This window comes from Grampus griseus, assembly GCF_964374135.1.
Source record: "Grampus griseus genome assembly, chromosome: 16".
In the NCBI taxonomy this organism is placed as follows: domain Eukaryota; kingdom Metazoa; phylum Chordata; class Mammalia; order Artiodactyla; family Delphinidae; genus Grampus; species Grampus griseus.
Window position 1 is genome coordinate 33,033,067 of NC_139010.1, and position 19,864 is coordinate 33,052,930.

General features: G+C 55.1%; 1 protein-coding gene across 1 annotated transcript; it reads right to left on the minus strand.

Annotated features, from left to right (window-relative positions):
* Positions 1–2,086: 2,086 nt before the first annotated feature.
* On the minus strand, positions 2,087–19,504 carry MAT1A (methionine adenosyltransferase 1A). The gene is made up of 9 exons (XM_082673150.1): positions 19,174–19,504; positions 15,465–15,542; positions 14,503–14,625; positions 11,620–11,732; positions 11,121–11,264; positions 6,647–6,865; positions 5,315–5,497; positions 4,846–4,979; positions 2,087–4,176 (listed from the first exon to the last, which is right to left on the minus strand). The coding sequence occupies exons 1-9, from the start codon at positions 19,265–19,267 to the stop codon at positions 4,074–4,076; spliced, it is 1,191 nt and encodes a 396-aa protein (XP_082529276.1). The 5' UTR covers positions 19,268–19,504; the 3' UTR covers positions 2,087–4,073.
* Positions 19,505–19,864: the final 360 nt, after the last annotated feature.

Consider the following 19,864-nt stretch of genomic DNA (forward strand, 5'->3'; position numbering starts at 1 on the left):
GCCTGCGCTCCAGAGCCTGCGAGCCACAACTCCTGAAGCCCATGTGCCTAGAGCCTGTGCTCTGCAACAAGCCACTGCCGCGCCCCACAACGAATAGCCCCTGCTCACCGGAACTAGAGAAAGCCCGCACACAGCAACAAAGACCCAATGCAGCCATAAATGAATGAATGAATGAATGAATAAATAAATAAATAAAAGAATTCTGAGTCCCATGGATGCGACAGGCACGAACAAGCAAGCACTGCCGCCCACAAGGAGTTACAGCTTTTGATGGCTCAGGACCAGAGTAAGATGGCCATCATTTATGGAGGATGTTTGGGAGAGTCTTTCTGGAGGGTGATTAGTAAACGGAGACTGGAAGGGTTCGGAGGAACCACCTGTGAAGAGACGAGAGGGTGGGTGGGTAGAGAAGGAGACACGAGGGGTTTGGGCCCCAAGGTTAAACGAGGAAATCACATATTTACACATTATACACACTGAACAAGAAACAAAACATGGGAGTAGAAAGGGGAGGTGACCAAGGAAGGGGTTTTTCAGAAACACAGAAATTTCATCTGAAACCTACAGGATGAGACAGAGCATCCATCCAAAGACAGAAGAAGTGTATCACAGAAAGAACGGCATTTGCAAAGGTCCTGGGGCAGGAGTGAGTGGGGCCTGTTTGGTGAAGCCAGAGAAGCCAGGGAGTCTGGAGTGGGGTGGTGGGAGAGCCCAGAATGAGGGCAGACAGATGGGTAGTGGGCAGGCACATGGGACACTGACAGCTAATACCTGGTGTATTAGAGGTACTCAAGGATTACAACTGGGGTGCGAAACACGGCCACATTATTTTAAGGAGTCTCCTTTCCCCAGATCACCGACAACCTCCATGTGGCTGAAGTCCCTGGGCACTCGGAGGCCTCATGTCACGTAAGCCGCTGGTGTCATTCCACGTGGGCGACCCGCACTCATCTTCGCTTAGCTCCGAAGGACGCTCCCCACTCCCACAACTCTCCTGGCTTCCCCTCCCTCATCTCTCCCCCCCCCCCCCCCCCCCGCGGCTCCCTTCCTGTCTCCTTTGCTATTTCATTTCCCTGACACCTTGACACTTGGGAACTTCATGGCCCAGAAAGGGCTTCCCCTCCTGCTCTCACTAATTATTCGGCCTTTGATCCTACAGAGCCGTTCTTCTACCACCTTCCCTCCCGGGCACATATCCTAACACGGCTCACGTGCATCTTTTTACTTATGTGTTCTCATGTGTATTATTTTCTAGGAAATGTAGTCATTGCACAGCCCAGGCAATAGCCTCTAGAGCACAGGTCTCCTCTCTCTGCCGCACTCCCAGGTCTGTCCTTCCTGGCGCCCTGGTCAGCCTGTCTTGCGCCGGGGTGTCACCAGAAACCTCTTTCCGCAGTCTCCCCCTCCTCCGGACGTTTCCCAAGAGCTGACCCCCTCCCCACCGCCTGCTCTGACCATGCCCCAGGACGACCTCTCCGGGGGCTCCTGCGGGGACAATCTCTCATCCAAACGATGGTCTGTTAACTCTCCTCACGAGACGTGTGAAGGGAAACGTGCACCCACTGAAGGCCTGGCTCGTCTCTCTGCCAACCAACCCCCTTCATTCACTCACCTCACTTCAGTCACTGAACCGGCTGACAAATACTGCACGAGCGCCCGCCTCGTGCCAGGCTTACTGCAGACAACACGCAGGGAGGGGCAGCAGAAGGAACCAGGTGAGGACAAGGGGCACAAATGCCAGATGATGGAGGGGGCACACTCTGAAGCCACCTGCCAGCCTGGTGCCCTCGGCCACACTCCCATCCCACTTCGGGCCTCAGGGTCTCCACGTGTGACGTGGGTTTGCTAGGAATGCCTACCTCTGGGCGGCGTGCTGCAGAATGAATACGGTGATGCAGTGATGCCGCAGGAGGTGGCACGAGACGCCTTAACCTGTGCTGGCTGGACCCCGCACGCACGGGATCGGAGGGACCCTGGCTGGCAAACCCTGAAGGCAGGACACCTGCTTCGCTGCGGGACGGGGATCAGGTAATGTTACTTGGAGGGGAGGTTTCTAGGGGGTTGCAGACAAAAACTAAGCATAGAGTAGTTGCTCCTTGTGTTTTTATTCACCGGTTTAGCAGGAACTATTAACAAATAGACTCTAGTTTCATATAAACAGTGTTGACCCAAAAAAACCTTGTTTCTCCAGCGGGTGGGGAAAGTATAAAATTCTGAATTTTCACTTCGAATATGGCCCAAGTTAGAGGAACTCAGCCACCTGCAAGGCTGAGCCTCCCTCTCCCGAAAGGAACTCAAGACCTCCTGGGTGAGCTGGAGCCCTGAGAGACCTGAGCTTCCGTATCACACACACCAGCTCTAGGCTTTTATGGAGATCTGGGCTTCTTTCTCTGCCCTGAACAAGCTGCCTTTTCCCTGAGGGGAAGAGAAAGCCGAGGGTCTTCGTGCTTCAGGCCTAGAGCCCAGCTGCTGGCCGCCTGCCACCCAGATGAGGCTTCCTGGGCTGTGTCTCCCAGCCAGATCCAGCACCGTGTGCCCCAGAAAGAAGGCCAGTCCCCAGCGTTCTCCAGAAGCCCATGGAGGCCCCTACCTGAGCCTGTGGTCTGGGGAGCTGGGGAGAACGTAGAGGTGCAGCTGTCAGAGGCCCAGGCTGAGGAAGGGGGATGGGGGAGTGGGTACCAGCCACAGATGGAAAGGCTGGGGAATGTGCAGCTTCCAAGACCCTGGTGCACAAAGGAGCACCCAGGACCTCAGGGGTAGAGCTGCCCCCAGAGGCTGCCTGGTAAAGGCAGAAACCGCCTCTTGACATCCTGACTTATCTCCCATTAGGAGTCAAGCCCTGCCACTTTGAGTCACCATTTAACATTTGATATTCAGGCCTTAGGGCTGTCCTCTCTGGAAGTGGGGTCTGAGGGGCTCACCCACTGATCCTAACAGCAGTCAGACTGCAGGGGTTACAGAGGGGCCAGAGAGAGAGCGAGCCGTGGAGGACACAGGGTTCCACCCCCTGTTTAAGGGCCAAGCAGGAGGAACACGGCTCCTGCTCTAGGAAGCCCGATGGGACAGGACTGGCCTTGGACCCTTTCCCCAGGGGTCCACAGGCCCAGCCCTGCATGTCCCTGAGTGGTCAGGGCTGGGATTATACCGCTGCCTCTTAATTCCCAACTCCAGCCCAGCCCTGTGGGCCAGGATAGCCAGCGCACCCCGAACTGTCTTCTGAAATGAAAGAGGCAAAGGAAACACCCCTCTGGGTCTGTCCTGACTCTGCAGATCATGGCCCAGGGCTCACCAAGGGCTTAACCCCCTAATTCCCAGAGACCTCAAGTCTTCAGGACAGAGGTCACAGCCTCATCTCAATGCACTTGGTCATCGCTCAGAGCTGTCTCTGGCATGAGATGGGGGCGCTGGCGGGGGGAGACACGGTGTATGGGCTCCCGCTCTCACATCTAGCCTTGTGAAAGCTACTTCGGCTTCCCCATCTATACATGCAGGTAACACAGGGGGTCACCTCACTGTGTTGCAGTGAAGAAGAAATGAGATCAGTGAGTAGCTCGGTCCCTTACACACTAGACGCTCTCACCCCTGCCACAAGCCCAGCCTGGGAGGGCCTCTGGAAGGCCTGGGCTCAGGACGCTGACCGCACGGCCGCAGACGTGAGGGGCAGCCCCGGCACACCCAGGCCCACACGGAGCCCTGAGATCTGTGCCGTGTGCTGCCCTCGGCACACGCCAGGGAGGCAGGGGCTGGTCAGCGTCCAGGCCGTGGCGGAAGGTGAGCGAGGGGATTTCCTGCCGACACGGGTGGGATTTCCACTAAATTCACATCGTCCTGGCCTGCGGGAGAGGCAGGGGAACCTCGTGACTGTCCTCACGAGGAGATCTGAGCCTGGCACCAGGAGGCCCCCTCCTCCTGCTAAATCAGAGGGGCCTGGCTTTGCCAGGGAGGCGGCAGTGGGTGGGCAAGGCCCAGCCCGGGGTCCGGGAGATCTGAGAGTTGGGGTCCTAGAAAAGAGGAACATGGCTCTGTTCCACCCAGATGCCTCCACGGTGCGGCCAGGCCTGGTCCCACCAGCACTAAAACACAAGCTTTTTCGGAACTTCCCAGGGGAACTCGCTTCTTCCGAAATGGCCATAGCACGCCGTCTTCTGGTAGATGGGCTTCTTCAAATCCAAGTCCCTGTGTGTTCAGCAGAAAAAAAGGTCATTTCTAATGGAAAAGGAGCAGAGTTTCTTCCTCTGAATTTGGGCACAGGAGCAATTAAGAGACGACGACAGTCTGTGGGGGTGGTGTTACCCACCCGAGAACAACTAACTCCCTCTAAGTGTTCTGTCTCCGCGATGCCACGTCTTACGAGGTGACTGCCACTGGTGCTTAGGAAACAGGCTGAGTTCAGGGACAGCCTGACTGATCACACAAATGCAGCAGGAACCAGGGATGTGAACTCTGGCCTACTCTCCACTCCACTCACTTGGCCCAGACCGACATCAACACCGCCAAGCTCCAGGCAGCAGGGGTGGCATCAGAAACGAGAGCAGGTGGGGCTGGACTTGCCGACTAAATTCCCAGCCAACGGGCCTTGGGATTATTTTCCTAAGATCCCCCACCTGCTCAAAGGTGGCCCCCCTGGGGTCAGGGTCTGCTGGGCCAGCAGGGACCCGACCCAGCCGCCTTCAACCTGAAAACCAGACATCCTGCATTTGGGGTTTGCACTGTGCTGGACCAAGAGCCGGAAGCCCCTCCTGCTTCTGGGAGGCTGAACATCCTCCCTTCTGCTTCCCTTTCCAGTGAGCTGAGCACCGGGTGAGGGAAGAGGGTCCTGCCCAACAGAGGGGGCGGTCCTTTTACCTGACGATGACGCCAGGCCGAAGGTCGAAGTTCTTGTTGACCACATCCAGCAGCTCTCTCTCTGTCTTCTGGGACGTTCCGTAGGTGAAGATGGAAATGGACAGTGGCTCGGCCACACCAATGGCATAGGACACCTTGAGAAGAGTCCAGGGTCAAGGACGGGCCCCTTGCAGAGACCCTGACATCCTCAGGGAGGGGATGCTGAAACCACACACGCCCTGCCCAACACGTTCCCCCAGCCCCCCATCTGCCTAGAAATCCCTGCCATCTTCACGGTGGGCAGTTTCTGTACGTGCCCCGCTGCCTGAAGACTTGTTTTCCCGCTCCCAGGTTTGCAGGGCACCGGCCACAGAGCCCAACATGACACACACAGAGTCGCATCCTCCGGCAAAGTGTGGGCCTTCCCCTAGGCCAGGGTGCCCTTACTCAGGGTAGACCTGGGGGTCCGAGCCGGGGGGCTCCGACCCACCTGCACAAGCACTCTCCGGCAGAGCCCCGCCTTCACCAGGGACTTGGCCACCCAGCGGGCAGCGTACGCAGCCGAGCGGTCCACCTTGGTGTAGTCCTTCCCGGAGAAGGCGCCCCCGCCGTGCGCCCCCCAGCCGCCATAGGTGTCCACAATGATCTTACGGCCAGTGACGCCTGCATCCCCCTGTGGAGGGAAAGGAAGACACAGAGGGAGGATGTGGGAGGAGGGGGCAGCCAAAGCACTGCAGTGGCCGCTGGACCACAACTTGGAGGTGGTCCCCGAAGCTTCTGGGGGCACACGTTCCAAAGACCCCTTGGCTGGAGTCAGCCAGAAACCCTGGGCTCTAATCCCAGTTCAATCACTGACTAGTCACAGAAGTCAGGTCACCTGTCAGAGCCTCGTCAGAAAGGGCAAAAGGTGGGCCAGCTGGGGTCACAGCCCGCTCGTAAAGCCTTTGTTTGTAGGAGTCAATCATAACGGAGAAATCCAAGTGCAGGAGGAAACCGCGCTGTGGCAAATACACCCCGGGCTGTGCCCCGGCTGGTGCCACCCGGCAAACGTTAAGTTGCCCGTTTCCTCAAGTGTCTGCTCTGTGCATCTCTGTCAACAAAGACGTTTGGGGGCGGGGGGGGGTCTCTATGTTTCTCTGTTAAATGATGTGGGGGAAGTCTGCGTACTATACCATCCCCCCCTGCCCCGCTTAGAGATCCACAGTTCACAGCAGCATGCCGAGACCCTGAGAAGTCCTGCAGGAAAACACAGTGAGCTGTGCCTTCCTTTCACCCTGGGTTTCTGCGCTACTTTGGCTAGAGCACCCAACCCAGGGACTCCGCTTTGCGGCAACACGTCCACAGGGAGGTGCCCCGGCGGTGGTCAGCAGCCTCTCGGAGGGTCTAGGGCACTCTCCGACTGCTCACGCCGGCTGCACGGGAGAAAGGGCCCCCCCCCACGTCCCCATCTAAAACACAGCCCCACCTTGGTACCCACAAGAGCTGCAGGTCACGCGTGGCCGAGACCCAGGAAGCGCCACCCGGGCAAGCTCAGCGCCCATGATGGTGAGTTAGCCCCGGGCAGGGTCAGGCGGCAGCTGGACACGTGTGAGACGTCTCGAGCGGGAGGGCCAGGCAGCACTGAGGGGGAGCCTCCTGGGGACATGTCCCCATTCCTCCTGTACTCAAGGGCGCACAGCAGGCTTCACAGAACAAGCTGACTTCACGTTTCGTCCAGGGCCAGACCCACCTGGCCGAGCCACACAAAGCCAGCACCCTCCCGTGGCCTTTGCCCTCAGGGAGGTGAGCAACGGCAGGGCCTCACGCAGAGCCGGGGACGCACCTGGGGGCCTCCAATGACAAACCGCCCGCTGGGCTGCAGGTGGTAGATGGTGTCCTTGTCCAGGTACTGGGCCGGCACCACGGCCCTGATCACCTGCTCCTTCAGCGCCCTGCGCATGTCCTCCAGCGTGACGTCTTCGTTGTGCTGCACGGAGATGACGATGGTGTGGATGCGCACGGGGATGACCGCGCCGCGCTCCTGCGTGTACTGCACTGTCACCTGGCGGGCGGCAGGGAGGGAGGAAACGTCGTGAGGCCCTGCCCTGAGCTGAGGACACACTGCTGCCAGGCGCAGGTGCCCAGGAGGCAGGCAGGGCTCCCAGGAGCCAGAGGGACCCCCTGTCCCCCAAGGGCCTTCAGGCAAGTTCATCTGACACATTCTTAAACTGGATAACTGCCTGGCGCTGTGAGACGACTGGGCACGAGGCACAAGCTATTCCCACCTGTGACCACAATCAATGCCACTTGGAGACTCGGGTGTCACAGAGTTTCCGCTCTGTGATCCGCTAGACTCCACTCCTCCTACCTCAGAGGGCTCTGGGTGCCAGAAAATGTCCCTCTGTCAAAGCCCTGTCTTGACCCTCCGTGGCCCAGGCCCAAGACACCCCGGCTCCCACCAAGGAACACAGGAGTCCACAGGCCACACGCCCACTGCCCCGGCCCCCTCGGTGGAGGAGCTCTGGAAGCATATGGGGCCAGAGGCCTTGCCTGCTGGAGGGACAGGGTGACAGGGACTCGAGCCAGGAGGACTGAAGTGGAGGGAGCAGCAAGCTCTGGGTCACCAGCCTCTGTGTGTCTGCACAAAAGCAAGGAAAAGCAGAGCGCGTGGAGGGAAGGATCCTGCCTGCAGCTCCCGCGCAGGGCAGGCCACAGGGACAGAGCGGGGTTCACTCCCTCCAGCGTGGGTCAGTTCTGTGCCCACTCTATGTATTATCGATGAATATTTAAACCATCCCAGCAAGATCGGCATTACTGTCTCCACTTTACAAATGAGGAAGACCAGGCTCTGAGAAGTGAAACAACTTCCCTGAAGTCACACGCCAGTCGGTGAAAAGCCCAGGAGCCAACACTGCTCTGCCTGCCCCCAACGCTGTGTCCCGCCCAGAGCAGCAGAGAAAATGCCTCCGCACTCTGTCCTCTACCGACACATCAGGAGGGCGCGAGAGTCCGACATCACAGCCTGATCTGTCCGGTGACGAAGGAGAGCAGCCTGGGCACCCTGGGCTTACAGAGCGAGAGGGAAAGGGATGGTGAGGATGGCAGATGAGGCTGGGAAAAGAAAAGAGAAGCCAGCAAAACACACTCAGCCAGACCGAGTGTGTACCGTACGCGACAAGCCATGCCACAAGCTGTGAGAAGCTGTCACCAGCCCCACTTTAAAGACAAGAAAGCTGAGCTTCCAGAACATAAACACTAGAGCTCAAGATCGCACAGCCAGCAGAGGTGGGCTGTGACCGTGCGCCGTGCGGCCCGGTGCCTGCAGCTCTGCCCAGCACAAGGTCGTCACCCGAGACCCTCAAGGCTGGAGCCACAGGCCCCGTCACTACCCGAGGCAGCATGGACCCACAAGGGCAGTGCCCAGAGGGGCTGTGCGCCTGCAGGAGTGCAGCTATGCTGCATGGTCTGGCAGGGACACTGGCCGGCAGGCACATGACTGCTCCCCACCCCAAGGGCCTTGACAGGACCACAGGGCAGCAAACAGTGGCCCCTGGGGCTATGCCTGAGGCGAGGTCCCGGCCTGCCCAAAGGCCCCTCAGATATCCATCAAACATGGGATGTGTATCAAACTCTACTCTATGTCCTGCCTGGTCCAAAGAGCCAAAGGGTGGGATCCAGAAGAAGGAAGGGAAAGAGCCCTGACCCCACGATGCCTGATCCTAGTGAGATGGGCAGACGCATACCGCCTGTGCTCTGAGAGTGCTCTGGGCTGCGTGCACACAGGGCCCTGTGAGAGGGAGCTGGAGTTGGGGGCTTGGCGGGCTCCAGAGGGGAGGCCCTGTGGCGGCTCTGGGACCAGACCTGCTGCACCTGGCCTCAGGAGAAGGCTCCTATCCTGCGCAGCTGCTGAGGCCCATCTCCACTGCTACCGACTCCCCTGCCCTGCCACAAACCCCAAGCAGAGCTGTGGCAGAGCAAAGGGCCCCAAGCATCGCTCTTATCTCATCACGTCAGTAAGATGTGGGGAAAAGTACACCGTGGAAAACACAACTCTGGCCAGGTACAAAAACAGCCATCCGTGCTGCCACTCAATTCTCAGTATCAGCAGCAAGAATTTGCTCAGGTGGAAAGGTTCCTCCTGTTCACAGTCGACACTCTGGGTAGATGATGAAAATCCTTTACCAGTAAGGTATAGAGGAGAAGGCCCAGACATTGTTCCTGGCAGGGTGCCCGTCCCAGTGCAGCAGCCGCGTGGAGGCCGGCCCAGGGCCTCAGGGAGAGGCTCCGTCAGCAGACCCCCGCACCCTCTCTGATGCCCGCTGGCTGCGGCAGGGGAGTGAGGCCGACTGGTATCCAAAGTAGCATTTGTAAGAGAATTCAGTGTCTCCTTGCAAGAAGGGAAAGCCTGGAAGAGCCCATCCTCCCCTCCCTCCCTCACTGCCTCCTGAACTCAGAAACGTTCTATTACTAAGCAAATACAGGAGGTCTTTCCTATTTCAGCGGGTCCAGTAGGTGGACCCTCCAGTCCTTACCCTCAGGCGGGGAGAAGGAAACCCGAGTCACCCCACTTACTTCCTCCCATCCCTGTTCTAGGATTTCCTTTTCTGTGAATCTCCAACCTGCTTCCCATCACAGCACAGCTCTGCCACAGGACGAGGAGGGCTCTTTTCTTTCGGTACCATCACAATCTACATGTTTTAGCTCTCCTGCCCACAACCTCAAAGAACACCTGAGGGATGCTCATGGTTCCACTTCTCACCTTGGGGGTCATGTGGATAACACCAGAAGTCAAAGGGTGGGTTTCTTTTAGGCCACAGAGGTACTCCCTTGCCCCAGGTACAGTCGATATGCAACTTCTGCCTTGTGTGGCCTTACACTTGCGGTGAGAAGGATGCGCCTCTGTGAAGCTGGAGGAACGGGACAGAGTCGCGTGCACCACGCTGAGCTATAAAACCACGTGAGCCAAATTCCAAGTGCAGGGTCAAGAGGAGGTCCCACCTGAGGGCGGCCAGAGAAGACCACGAGGAGGTGGGAACCACGCTGGCCACTGACGGACAGGTGGGGGCCGGAGAAAGCTTCCAAGGAAGGCAAAGTGTGGGAGCGCAGGTGCAAAGGACCGAGAAAAAAGGGGAGCATGAGTGAAAGGATATGGTTTAAGCAAAGACTGGGGGTGGGGACAGAAGAAGGTAAAGCTGGAAGACCATACAAGGCGTTAAATACCAGAATAACGAGTAGGAAGGAGGCAGAAAGTTGTAGACAATTCTGAGCAGATACAAGGAAATTAAAAGTGAAGCCCAAAGGGAATTAACTGAAGTTTCCAGGCAGGGAGAACCTTTGGGAGGACACAGCACTGTTCCTGGGCCTGGCCTGGGAAAAGGGGCTGGAGCGGACGGGATGCACTAGAGGGAAAACGGGAGCCCAGGTAGAGTGGAGACAGACAGGGCCGGGAAAAGGTGGGCTCCATCGCACTCCTTCAGCTGAGGAGAGCTCCCAGGGCCCGGGTGTTTGCTGGGTGAATGAGAAATGGGGCTGGTGATTCAGTTAGACCTGCAGGGGGAAGATCTGGAAGCGGAGCGTGCAGAGGTGAAGGCTGGATTCACAAGCGTGGGCAGGAGGAAAGAGCGTGGAAGAGGAAGTGCCAAGACCCCACTGGAGTGTGGAAGAGGAGCTGGGGAAGGAAGCCTTGAGGAGAGGGGCCATCGGGGCCGTCAGGGTGCAGGGAGAGGAGGCGGACAGGAGGCCTCTGCGTGTGCCAACACATGCATCACCACCGGCCTTCAAACAATACAGACGTCGGTGCGGATTTCTTCACTGCAGGGAGCACAGGGGTCAGGGCGGCTTTGCCACAGACAGTCAGAATCGGCAAAGCCTTTTTATGAGAAACAAAGCGAAAGGGCCACAGCGAGCTGCAGACAGTACTTGTTCACGGCGTGTTCAAGGTTTGCTCAAGACGTGGAGACCTGATAGGCAGCGACCGAAAGTCTGAAACCTGTTACAGAGGAGGTTTGTGGCAGGAATTGGGGAATCATATTACTAGAGTCAACTTATGCTAAGAAAGCCCCCGCACTAAAAACCTAGAACTGCTCTTTTCATTTTTCTGTGTCTTCTGAAATTTTTCATAATAAAGTGTTGGGGGCAGGGGAGAAAAGATCTGGAGCTGAAGATTTTTGAAACAAATAGTTCTTTTCAGAATCAACAATTCTTTGAATGCCCAGACGGAACATTTGGATCTAACAACGATCAGAATCAAGAGGAAGGGGGGTGGTGTTTGAGGCACACGTCTGGAGCCCCACAGGGGGCGGAGGGCAGGGGCTCACCTGCGTCTTGGAGTCAGGCCGCAGCCAGGGGAGCTGCCCCGAGCGCCGCAGTTCCGCCATGCGGGCGTTGAGTCTGTGCGCCAGGATGATGGTGAGGGGCATGCACTCCTCCGTCTCGTCTGTGGCGTAGCCGAACATCAGGCCCTGCAGCAGACACCTGCTTCAGACCACAGGCAACAACCCTCCTCAAATCTAAAGCCCCACTGGCCCTCCATCCTCGCGGGTATGTAACTTTAGCACTGGGCACTTGTGGAGGGGAAGACGTGGTCCCCGAACTCAACACTCTAGAAGGGGAGACAAGCCCACACCGGGTGTCCCCAACCCTCCCTGCCCTCAAGTCGCTACCCTGAAGAAGGGGTGACTCACTCCAGGCATGGGGACGGGGGTCTACCCCATAGTGCATTCAGTCCATTACATATGAACTTCCCCGGCTAGCCCCTCACACAGAGCACACTGCACTACCGTCCTGACGCAGGGCCAACGCTCAGCGTTTAGTGACCTGATCTCCGGCACCGACATCCTCTTCGTTTCTGTCCAGATGGACACACTGGGCAATATCCGGGGACTGCTGCTCCAAAGCCACCAGCACGTTGCAGGTCTTGAAGTCAAAGCCTAGGCACAAGGAGAGCAGGCCTGAGCAGAGGGAGGCTGGAGCTCCTGGGGGACTGCTCGGCACACGACAGGGCATTTAGCGGCGTGGGTGGTCTCTCTACCATCCGTCTGGGCCCAGAGCTGAGGCCCAGGACGGGGAACATCAGTATCCTTCCCATCCTATCACGTGCAACTCTTCAGCCAAAAAAAATCCTCCACAGAGTATTAAATTACACCTCGATTAAAAATATATATCCTACACAGAGCAGCAGTATGAAGATCAAATAGCAGCTACAGCTGCCCTGGCTGAAGGGCAGGTGGGTGACTCACGGCCCTGCCCCCTTTGCCTCTCCCAGAGGCACCTCCCAGGACCCAGGTGGAAAATCACTGCACTGAATGAACATCAAGGGCCCTTTCAAAAGCCCAGGCACATGCCAAACCCAAGCATCAAATATACTGAACAATACGGTGCATGTGAACCATCCAGAGACACTCCCGGAGCCAGAGTCCCCTGAGCCCGAGACGGGCCCGCGGCCTGGAGCAAAATGGAAAAACCACACCTCTGGAGGCCGAGGCCCCTTCAGGCCATCCCCAAAGCTCAAGCACAGAGATGGAGGCCAGTCCCCCGCAGGTGGGCACAGCGGGCTGGGGCCTGGGACGTGGAGTCCTGGGTAGCAGCAGCCCAGGCCAAGGAGCCCTGAGAGGGAGCCGCCGGGCAGACAGCACAACCTCTCCGACACTGGTCCTCACTGGGCTCAGCTACAGGACGGACACAAATGAGGAGGTAAAACGCACAGAGGCCTCACCACAGGGACACGTATCAGTGACGAGATGACTGTCACCCTCTTTCCAGTCTGTCCTCCTACCCATGTGGCCAGAATGGGCTTATTAAAACAAAAAAGCCTAGGTTCGATCTATCGTTTATGCTCATGCTTCAAGTGGGGACCTGCCGCCAAAGGAAGTAAACCGGAAACCGCTCAGCTCCAGCCAGGCCTTCCGGGCTGAGAGCTCTCAGCCCACGGGATCTCGGGCTTAGCCTTAAACACAACCTCCTCTGCCACCTCCACTAGGGCTCTCTGCCTAGAATGCTCCTCCTCTGCCTCCCATCCCCCTCCACAAGTCCATCTAGCTCTCTGAAAACGTCCTTGGACAGTCCCCCCCGCAGCTCTTCACTGCACACTCTGCCTCCGACTGGCCGCCGGGCACCCTGTACTGTATCACTAATGCCAGGCAGTGCCCCCGCTCAGGAGCCATCAGGCCACCTCTGTCCTCTGCAGCCCCTGTTCGCAGTGCACACTTCTGAATGCACAAACCAAGGAACAACCTTTAGGGAACAATCTTTAGCTGCCGAGGACTCACCTCCTCACTCCGGGTCTAAATAATAAATCTTCTTAGCGCTGAAAATTAAAGGCTCCAAGTGACTCAGGAGAACAGAGTTCAGGGGACTAAGGGGAGAGGAGGAGGGCTTGGAAGGGGCAGGGGGAGCCACTAGCCTAGGGCCTTGTGGCTGCAGGCCAGCCCGCAGCCTGCTGGCCGCTTGGTGCAGGCGCACTGACAGGCACAGGTGGGCGCGCTCCCACTCCTCCCTTTCCGGGGGACGTTGTACCTCTGGGAAACGTTCCTGCTGCCTAACGCAGAGCAAGGTTCGCTCTTGAACAAGGTCTAAGTGTACATAAACAAGTCGGCTCTTCCTGGTAGAACAGGGCGAAGGCTCTGCGTGGTAACGTGTCAGGAGGCTGCTGCTCTGGGACGACGCGTCTCCTCCGCGGACACCCCACATGCTGGCTGGGAGAACCGACCTGTACTCACTGGTTTCCTCCCAGCGATTCTTGATATACCCCCAAAACTTTCGTGCGCTCAAGCGAGTCCTCTGAGCGAGCCAGAAGGTGGCTGCACTGAGCTTCTGTGTGTCCGCGCCCTCACGCAGAGAGCGCCTCTCTCACTTATGGAGATGCGTGCACGTCACCCCAGCCTGTCCTGACCCACAAAGATGCCACACATCAGCCCAAACAACCCATAAGTACAACGTAGTGTACACTGGCCCTAGTATCTGGCCCTTGCACCCTGACTTTTCACGCCCTCCAGGCTGGGCCCCTTCCCAGCCTGCCCGGTCCCCGGTGTGGGAGTCTGCTTCAGGGCCCTCAGTTCTCTCCAGCTCTCACCCCCACCCCATCACAGAGCTCTTCCTCAGCTCCCGCCAGGGCCTGGGCCCCTTCGCTGGGTCGTAGGCTCCCACACTGCCTGGCACTGGAGCTACCCTGGGCCAGCCTGTCTCCTCTGCCTGCTTTCGGCACCCGTTCTGGACTGAGTCACCTTCTTCTTTGTCTATGTGGGGAAGCAGCATAACCTAGTAGAAAGTGCAGGAGTCCCAACCGGGGGGCGGGGGGCAGCCACTTACTGATCATGTCACCTTACACAAGTTACCGACATATGGAAGCTTCAACTTCCTCATCTGCATGAGGAGCAGAGCAGAGCTCCTTGAACAGTTAGGTAGGAAGACGCACACAGAGACCAGCCCCAGAGCCCGGCAGAGAACACGGCCCCAGCAGAGGGCAGCTCCTTGTACTGGGAGCTTCCTCCTCTTCCAAGATGGCAGGACCATAAACAAGACCAAAGGCAGCCATGGCTGGACAGAGGCTGATCCCCCTGGGCTGCCACACTGTTGTGCCAGAGGCTGGGAGCCCTGGACCCTGGCAGGCAGGCCTAGGAGCCTTCTTCCCCTGGGAGGTATCTGCTCTTCCAGGAGATGGAGAGCCTCAGGTGGGACTCAGCCCTGGGGCCCTGGCCTCACCCTTGGCCGAGTCGTCGTAGCCGATGTGCTTGATGGTGTCCCGTACCACCCGCTGGTAGTCCACCATGGCCATGGAGGTGATCTCCCCGCACAGCAGCACCATGCCCGTCTTACACACCGTCTCTGAAGGGAAGGAGACATGTTAGTGGCCATGTGCTGGCGAAGGGGGCTCCACACCTGGACCTCTCACAGTGCTGAGACAGAGACACGCAAGGAGCCGCGCAAGGAATGGACTCCAGAAGGAAAACTCATGACGCTAATAAGGAGAGTAAATCCCGGCACAAGTGCTGACCATCTTCACAGGCCACCCGGAGAACTGCGGCTCGCAGAGAATTGGTCACACCCGAGTTTTCATACCTCGCACTTACTGTCGCACACTTGCCTGACCCTGAACTACTTATTCAGCCTCAGCTGTTGGGTGAAGATAATCATAAGACTGCTTTGGGGATTAGAATGAGACGCTGGCTGTATGCGGTCATAGAGAATGCAGAATGCAGCCAACATACGTGAGGCCTCTCCCGCCCCCGTATTGCTAAAACTCCACTGCAGGCTTTAGGCGTGGGGTCCTGAGCAGAGAATCAAGGCAGGTTATTTGTAAAGATGTCAGGGTGAAGTTCACCCTCAGAGGGGCACGGGTCCCTACAGTGCTCATTCTGGGGGCTAGGGTGGCCCTGGAGAGGGAAGGGCGGGTCTGTACAGCAAAAAGGACAGGGTGCTGACCGTGAGGAGATCGGGGCTCTGATCTCCACGCCGGGACCCCTACCCCATGACCTTGGCCAAGGCCCTGATTAAGCTGCACCCAAGATCTCCTCAGTAAAGTGAGGGGGCTAGACCTACCACCCCTGGAGCCCTCCAGGTTCTGAAGCCCCTGGCTCTCTGCTGTGCTGAAGACTTCAACACAGGCAAAGGTTTCAAGCTCAGCCCACTCAGGTCTCCAGCAGGAGGGATTAGGCGTTTCTTACCGCAGGCCACCTTGGCACTGGGGTCCTGCTTGAGGTGCGCATCCAGCACTGCATCGCTGATCTGGTCACAGATCTTATCTGGAAGAGAATGAACATGTGTAAGAATCACAGGAATATTAAGCCTAGCAAACTGAAATGTTAAAATAATTAGATACTTCGTCAGTTTACATATCGAATCTACCTAAGAGGACACTTTTTAAATATAAGAAATTATAAATTTTTTGGAATTTTAATTTCTTCCCATTTCTGCCTTAATATTGGATGATGTATATTATATAAAGTCATAAAATTCCCTAAAAAGAGACATATATTCCAAAACCACTTACAAGAGCCTAAAGCAATTCACACACACACACACACACACGCATATTCTTCTAACTAAAAAGTATCTCATCCCTCAGCATATTCCCTTTAATTCTAACATCTAGAAAAGTCCTAGAAACAGAAGTTAAAATATAACTGATGACATCAGTAAGATTAGGTGCCAAGAGGCGGACTAGGATGGGACAGACACATGGTACCGCTGGTCCCGCAAGATGCAGTGCGCTGTGTAGAAAATACCACACCCGGTTCTGGGACTACACCTGTAAGAATCGCGTAAGAGAACCTCTGCACATTACTGCCACTGCTGTTTTGCAGAATACTTCCACAAGCAGCTCTCAGATCCTTCCCGCCGTCACTCAGCCTCCTGAAAGCCAGATATCCTAACAGCTGGGTTTGACCTCCTCAATCAAGGTGGGATTGACAAAGAGTCCAACATGAACTGGCATTTCATCTTATTCTACGATTTGCCTTAAAGACTCCCCATGGCCTGGGGCTTCCCTGGTGGCGCAGTGGTTAAGAATCCGCCTGCCAATGCAGGGGACACGGGTTCGAGCCCTGGCCCGGGAAGATCCCACATGCCGCGGAGCAACTAAGCCCGTGCGTCACAACCACTGAGCCTGCGCTCTAGACCCCGCGAGCCACAACGACTGAAGACCATGTGCCTAGAGCCCGTGCTCTGCAACAAGAGAAGCCACAACAATGAGAAGCCCGCGCAACGCAACGAAGAGTAGCCCCCGCTCGCCGCAACTAGAGAAAGCCTGCATGTAGCAACAAACACCCAACACAGCCAAAAATAAAACAAGTAAATCAATAAATTTTTTAAAAAAGACTCCCCATGGTCGAGTATGTAGACACTGTGGAAAAATCCACTCTTGCTTTGGCGTTATGTTCACAAATTCAGAAAAAAAAGTGACATCTATTTACACATATTACATCTCGTTTAGTGTTCAAAAATACCCATAGAGTCTGCTCTTAGTAAATTAATAAGTTTTTTTCCAGCTTTATTTGGGTATAATTGGTATATAAAAATCTGCATATAATTAATGTATGTAATTTGCTAAGCTTGGTCACATGTACATACTTGTATTACCATCACCACCATCAGGGTTTAATAAACATCCGTCACCTCCAAAATCTCCTTGTGTCCCTCCTGTCGTTTTTTAAGTTTTTAAATTAAGAACGCAGGTCCAGAATCAAGCATTTCTGCTTTTGAAAGTGCCTATTAAGCTCTGTAGTTAAAATGTTAGTTAATCTGAAGGTGAATTCTCTAATCTTTCCTTCAGAAACTGCTACTAAACATATATTTGAGTTTTTCTATCTTCCTGCAGATCCTGGTCATAAATCTAGGTTTGCCTGAGTCCATGCCTCTGCAACCCCCTACCAATCATGGCCTCCTGCTGCCCAAATGTCCACTTTAGACCCAGCCATCAGGCCTCCTAGGAGCCACTCACACAACGACCACGGATGACTCTGCTCGTTTAGACGACACAGGTCACATGTTTCCAGTGCACACAGGGAAATAGGATAAGGGATATTAGGGATAAAGCTGGAGTTGAGCAAGGGTATTAAGACAGCTTCACAGACTAAGATAATGCCTTAGGAGGTCCTTTCTGAACTCTTTCTTGAGGCTTTCGAAATTTCTATCAATATCACTTAGTAGTCTTAAGACAGCCAATAGTTGGTTTTCTTGGAAGTTGAAAAAGAAGCATTAATTTTATCTTTCTGATGGAGAGGAATTCAGCACTGGAATGACAAGCAGAAAGCCACCAAGGAAACTGTCTTAACATGAATGGCTAATTTATAGTGGCAAGCGCAAGGAGAATCAGACAAATTGAAGGGCTGCCATTAAGTAGACAGAACAGCCAACTGATTGGCTGGAATTTTCATTCTCTGTCCATTGAGCACATTGTTGTGTGTACAATGGGACCACTGGCCACTGCGTGACAAAGCACCCACTTCCGCCGCATGGAGCAAATCCTATCTATGGCCATCTCCTAACCTGTATATGGCTTTCATACATACGTCATGGAGCTGTCCAGAATATGTCAGACATAGCAATGGATCTGAGATTATGAGTACAGTAAACCTAGATACTTCATAAAGTCATGCAGAATTAAAGATGCTATTTACATTGAATTGAGCTAAGTCACATACAAAACTCAGTTTAAGCCAAGATTTCTCAATGGCAATACTGACCTTTGGGGCTGGAAAATTTCTTCTTTGTGGGGGATGGTCTTGTGCATGCAGGGTGTTTAGAAGCACACCTGGCCTCTCTCCACTAAATGCCAGTCTCACCCCACGCCCACCCCACCCCCCGATAGCTGTGACAGCCACCACAAAATGCCCTTGCGGGAAAAGGGCACACCCTCCCCAGCTGAGAACCAGCGGCTGAAGCATATGGAAGGAGCAGCGCGCTGAGGTATCTAAAGCTGGGCTACGAGGTATGAAAGTTAAAGCTCTTTGAGAAAGAACAAGGATGAGGAAGATGAAAAAAAGTTAGACTTGGTGATGATTAGTGACCAAGAACTTCAAATACTCCAGCGAATTGTGAAGAGGTGCTTAAATACATAAATCAGTGTGTCTGGCCCCCAAGGTTCTCCTAGACCAGTGGTTCTGAAAGTGCGGCTCCCTCATCAGCAGCAGCAGCATCGCCTGGGAACTTCTTAAGAATGCAAATTCTTGAGCCTCACCCAAGATCTACTAAATCAGAAACTCTGGGGGTGGAGCCCAGTACGTTGTGTTCTAACAAGCCCGTGGGGTGACGCTGATGCGCCCTGAAGCCTGGGAACCACTGTCCCAGAAAGTTGAGGCTCCCACTGTGGTCTTCACGGAAGCCTCTCTCGTTTCCCCACATCACAGTCCTCCTACCTTTCAGAGACCCAATAAAATGCTGGAATTTTCTTCCAGAGATCCGTCTCAGCCCCTGTTTAGAACGCACCGCCGTTCACTTCTAAACCGCACATGCTTTACATGCAAAACTTAGTGACCCGTGGTCTTGCTTGCGGGAACATTCTCTGTTGACTTAAGCTGCTCATTGATAATAAAGCTTTACTCAAAAAAAAAACCTCTCTATATAGAGTTAATACCTGATGATACATTTTACACACATGTTTATCCAACCAGTCGTGTGTTCTCCGTCGCAGTCCCGCTGTGAGGAGATGCTGGTGGTGGGCTGCGGCACAGATCCTCGGCTTCGTTAACTTACAATCTATTATTTGCATAACAAGTGACTGTTTTACAAGACTGCAAATTAACAGAATAAAAAAATACTGCATATTGTTCTTGCCAAGATCCCTTACAGTTACTGACCCACACCGTTTTCCAGGCCTTCAGTAACAGCGACACCCCGGTACAGGTCACCATCCAACCAGGACCACCTACTCACCCGGGTGCCCCTCTCCTACAGATTCCGAGGTGAACATGAAGGCCCCTTCCTCGCTTAGAGAATGGTCACACAAGCCATCCACCGGTCCATTCATCTCTTCAAACTGTCCACTCGGCTTCTTCAAGGTAACAATTTTAATGCTGGGACTTGGCCTGAGGGTTCTGTTTGTTTGTTTCCTTCTTTAAACCCAACAGGCTCGTCTCCGCAGAGCCACAGGGCTCACTTCTGCCTAAGTGCCTGCAAGCGCACGTGAGAGTAAAGGTGCGGAGGGATGAGAAGGGAGGGACTGGAGAAGGATGTGTCACTCCCTCCAACTGGCCAGAGCTTGCTCCTGAGTGACTCCTATATATGGAAAAGTGAAAGTGCCTGAATAATCATGTGAGAAAATTGGAGGAGTCCACTTCCGGGGTGTGTGTGTGTGTGTGTGTGTGTCTTCTCACCTTGAGGAATTTCAGCCCTTAGCTCTCATCTCCCAAGTCCTAAGCATGTGGCCAATGTATGGCAAAGAAGGTTGTACAGATTCTGCATAAGTGAAGCTCCTCTGGGACTCTGCTTTAGCTCTGCAGCTCACCTCCTCAGTGCACCAAGGTTAACATCCCACGTTGGAGGCGGGGGTCTGTGGTTACTCAGGGATACAAATAAATAGGAAGCAAAAAACTCCTGCCCAGAGATATGGTTTAGGCTGAGATTA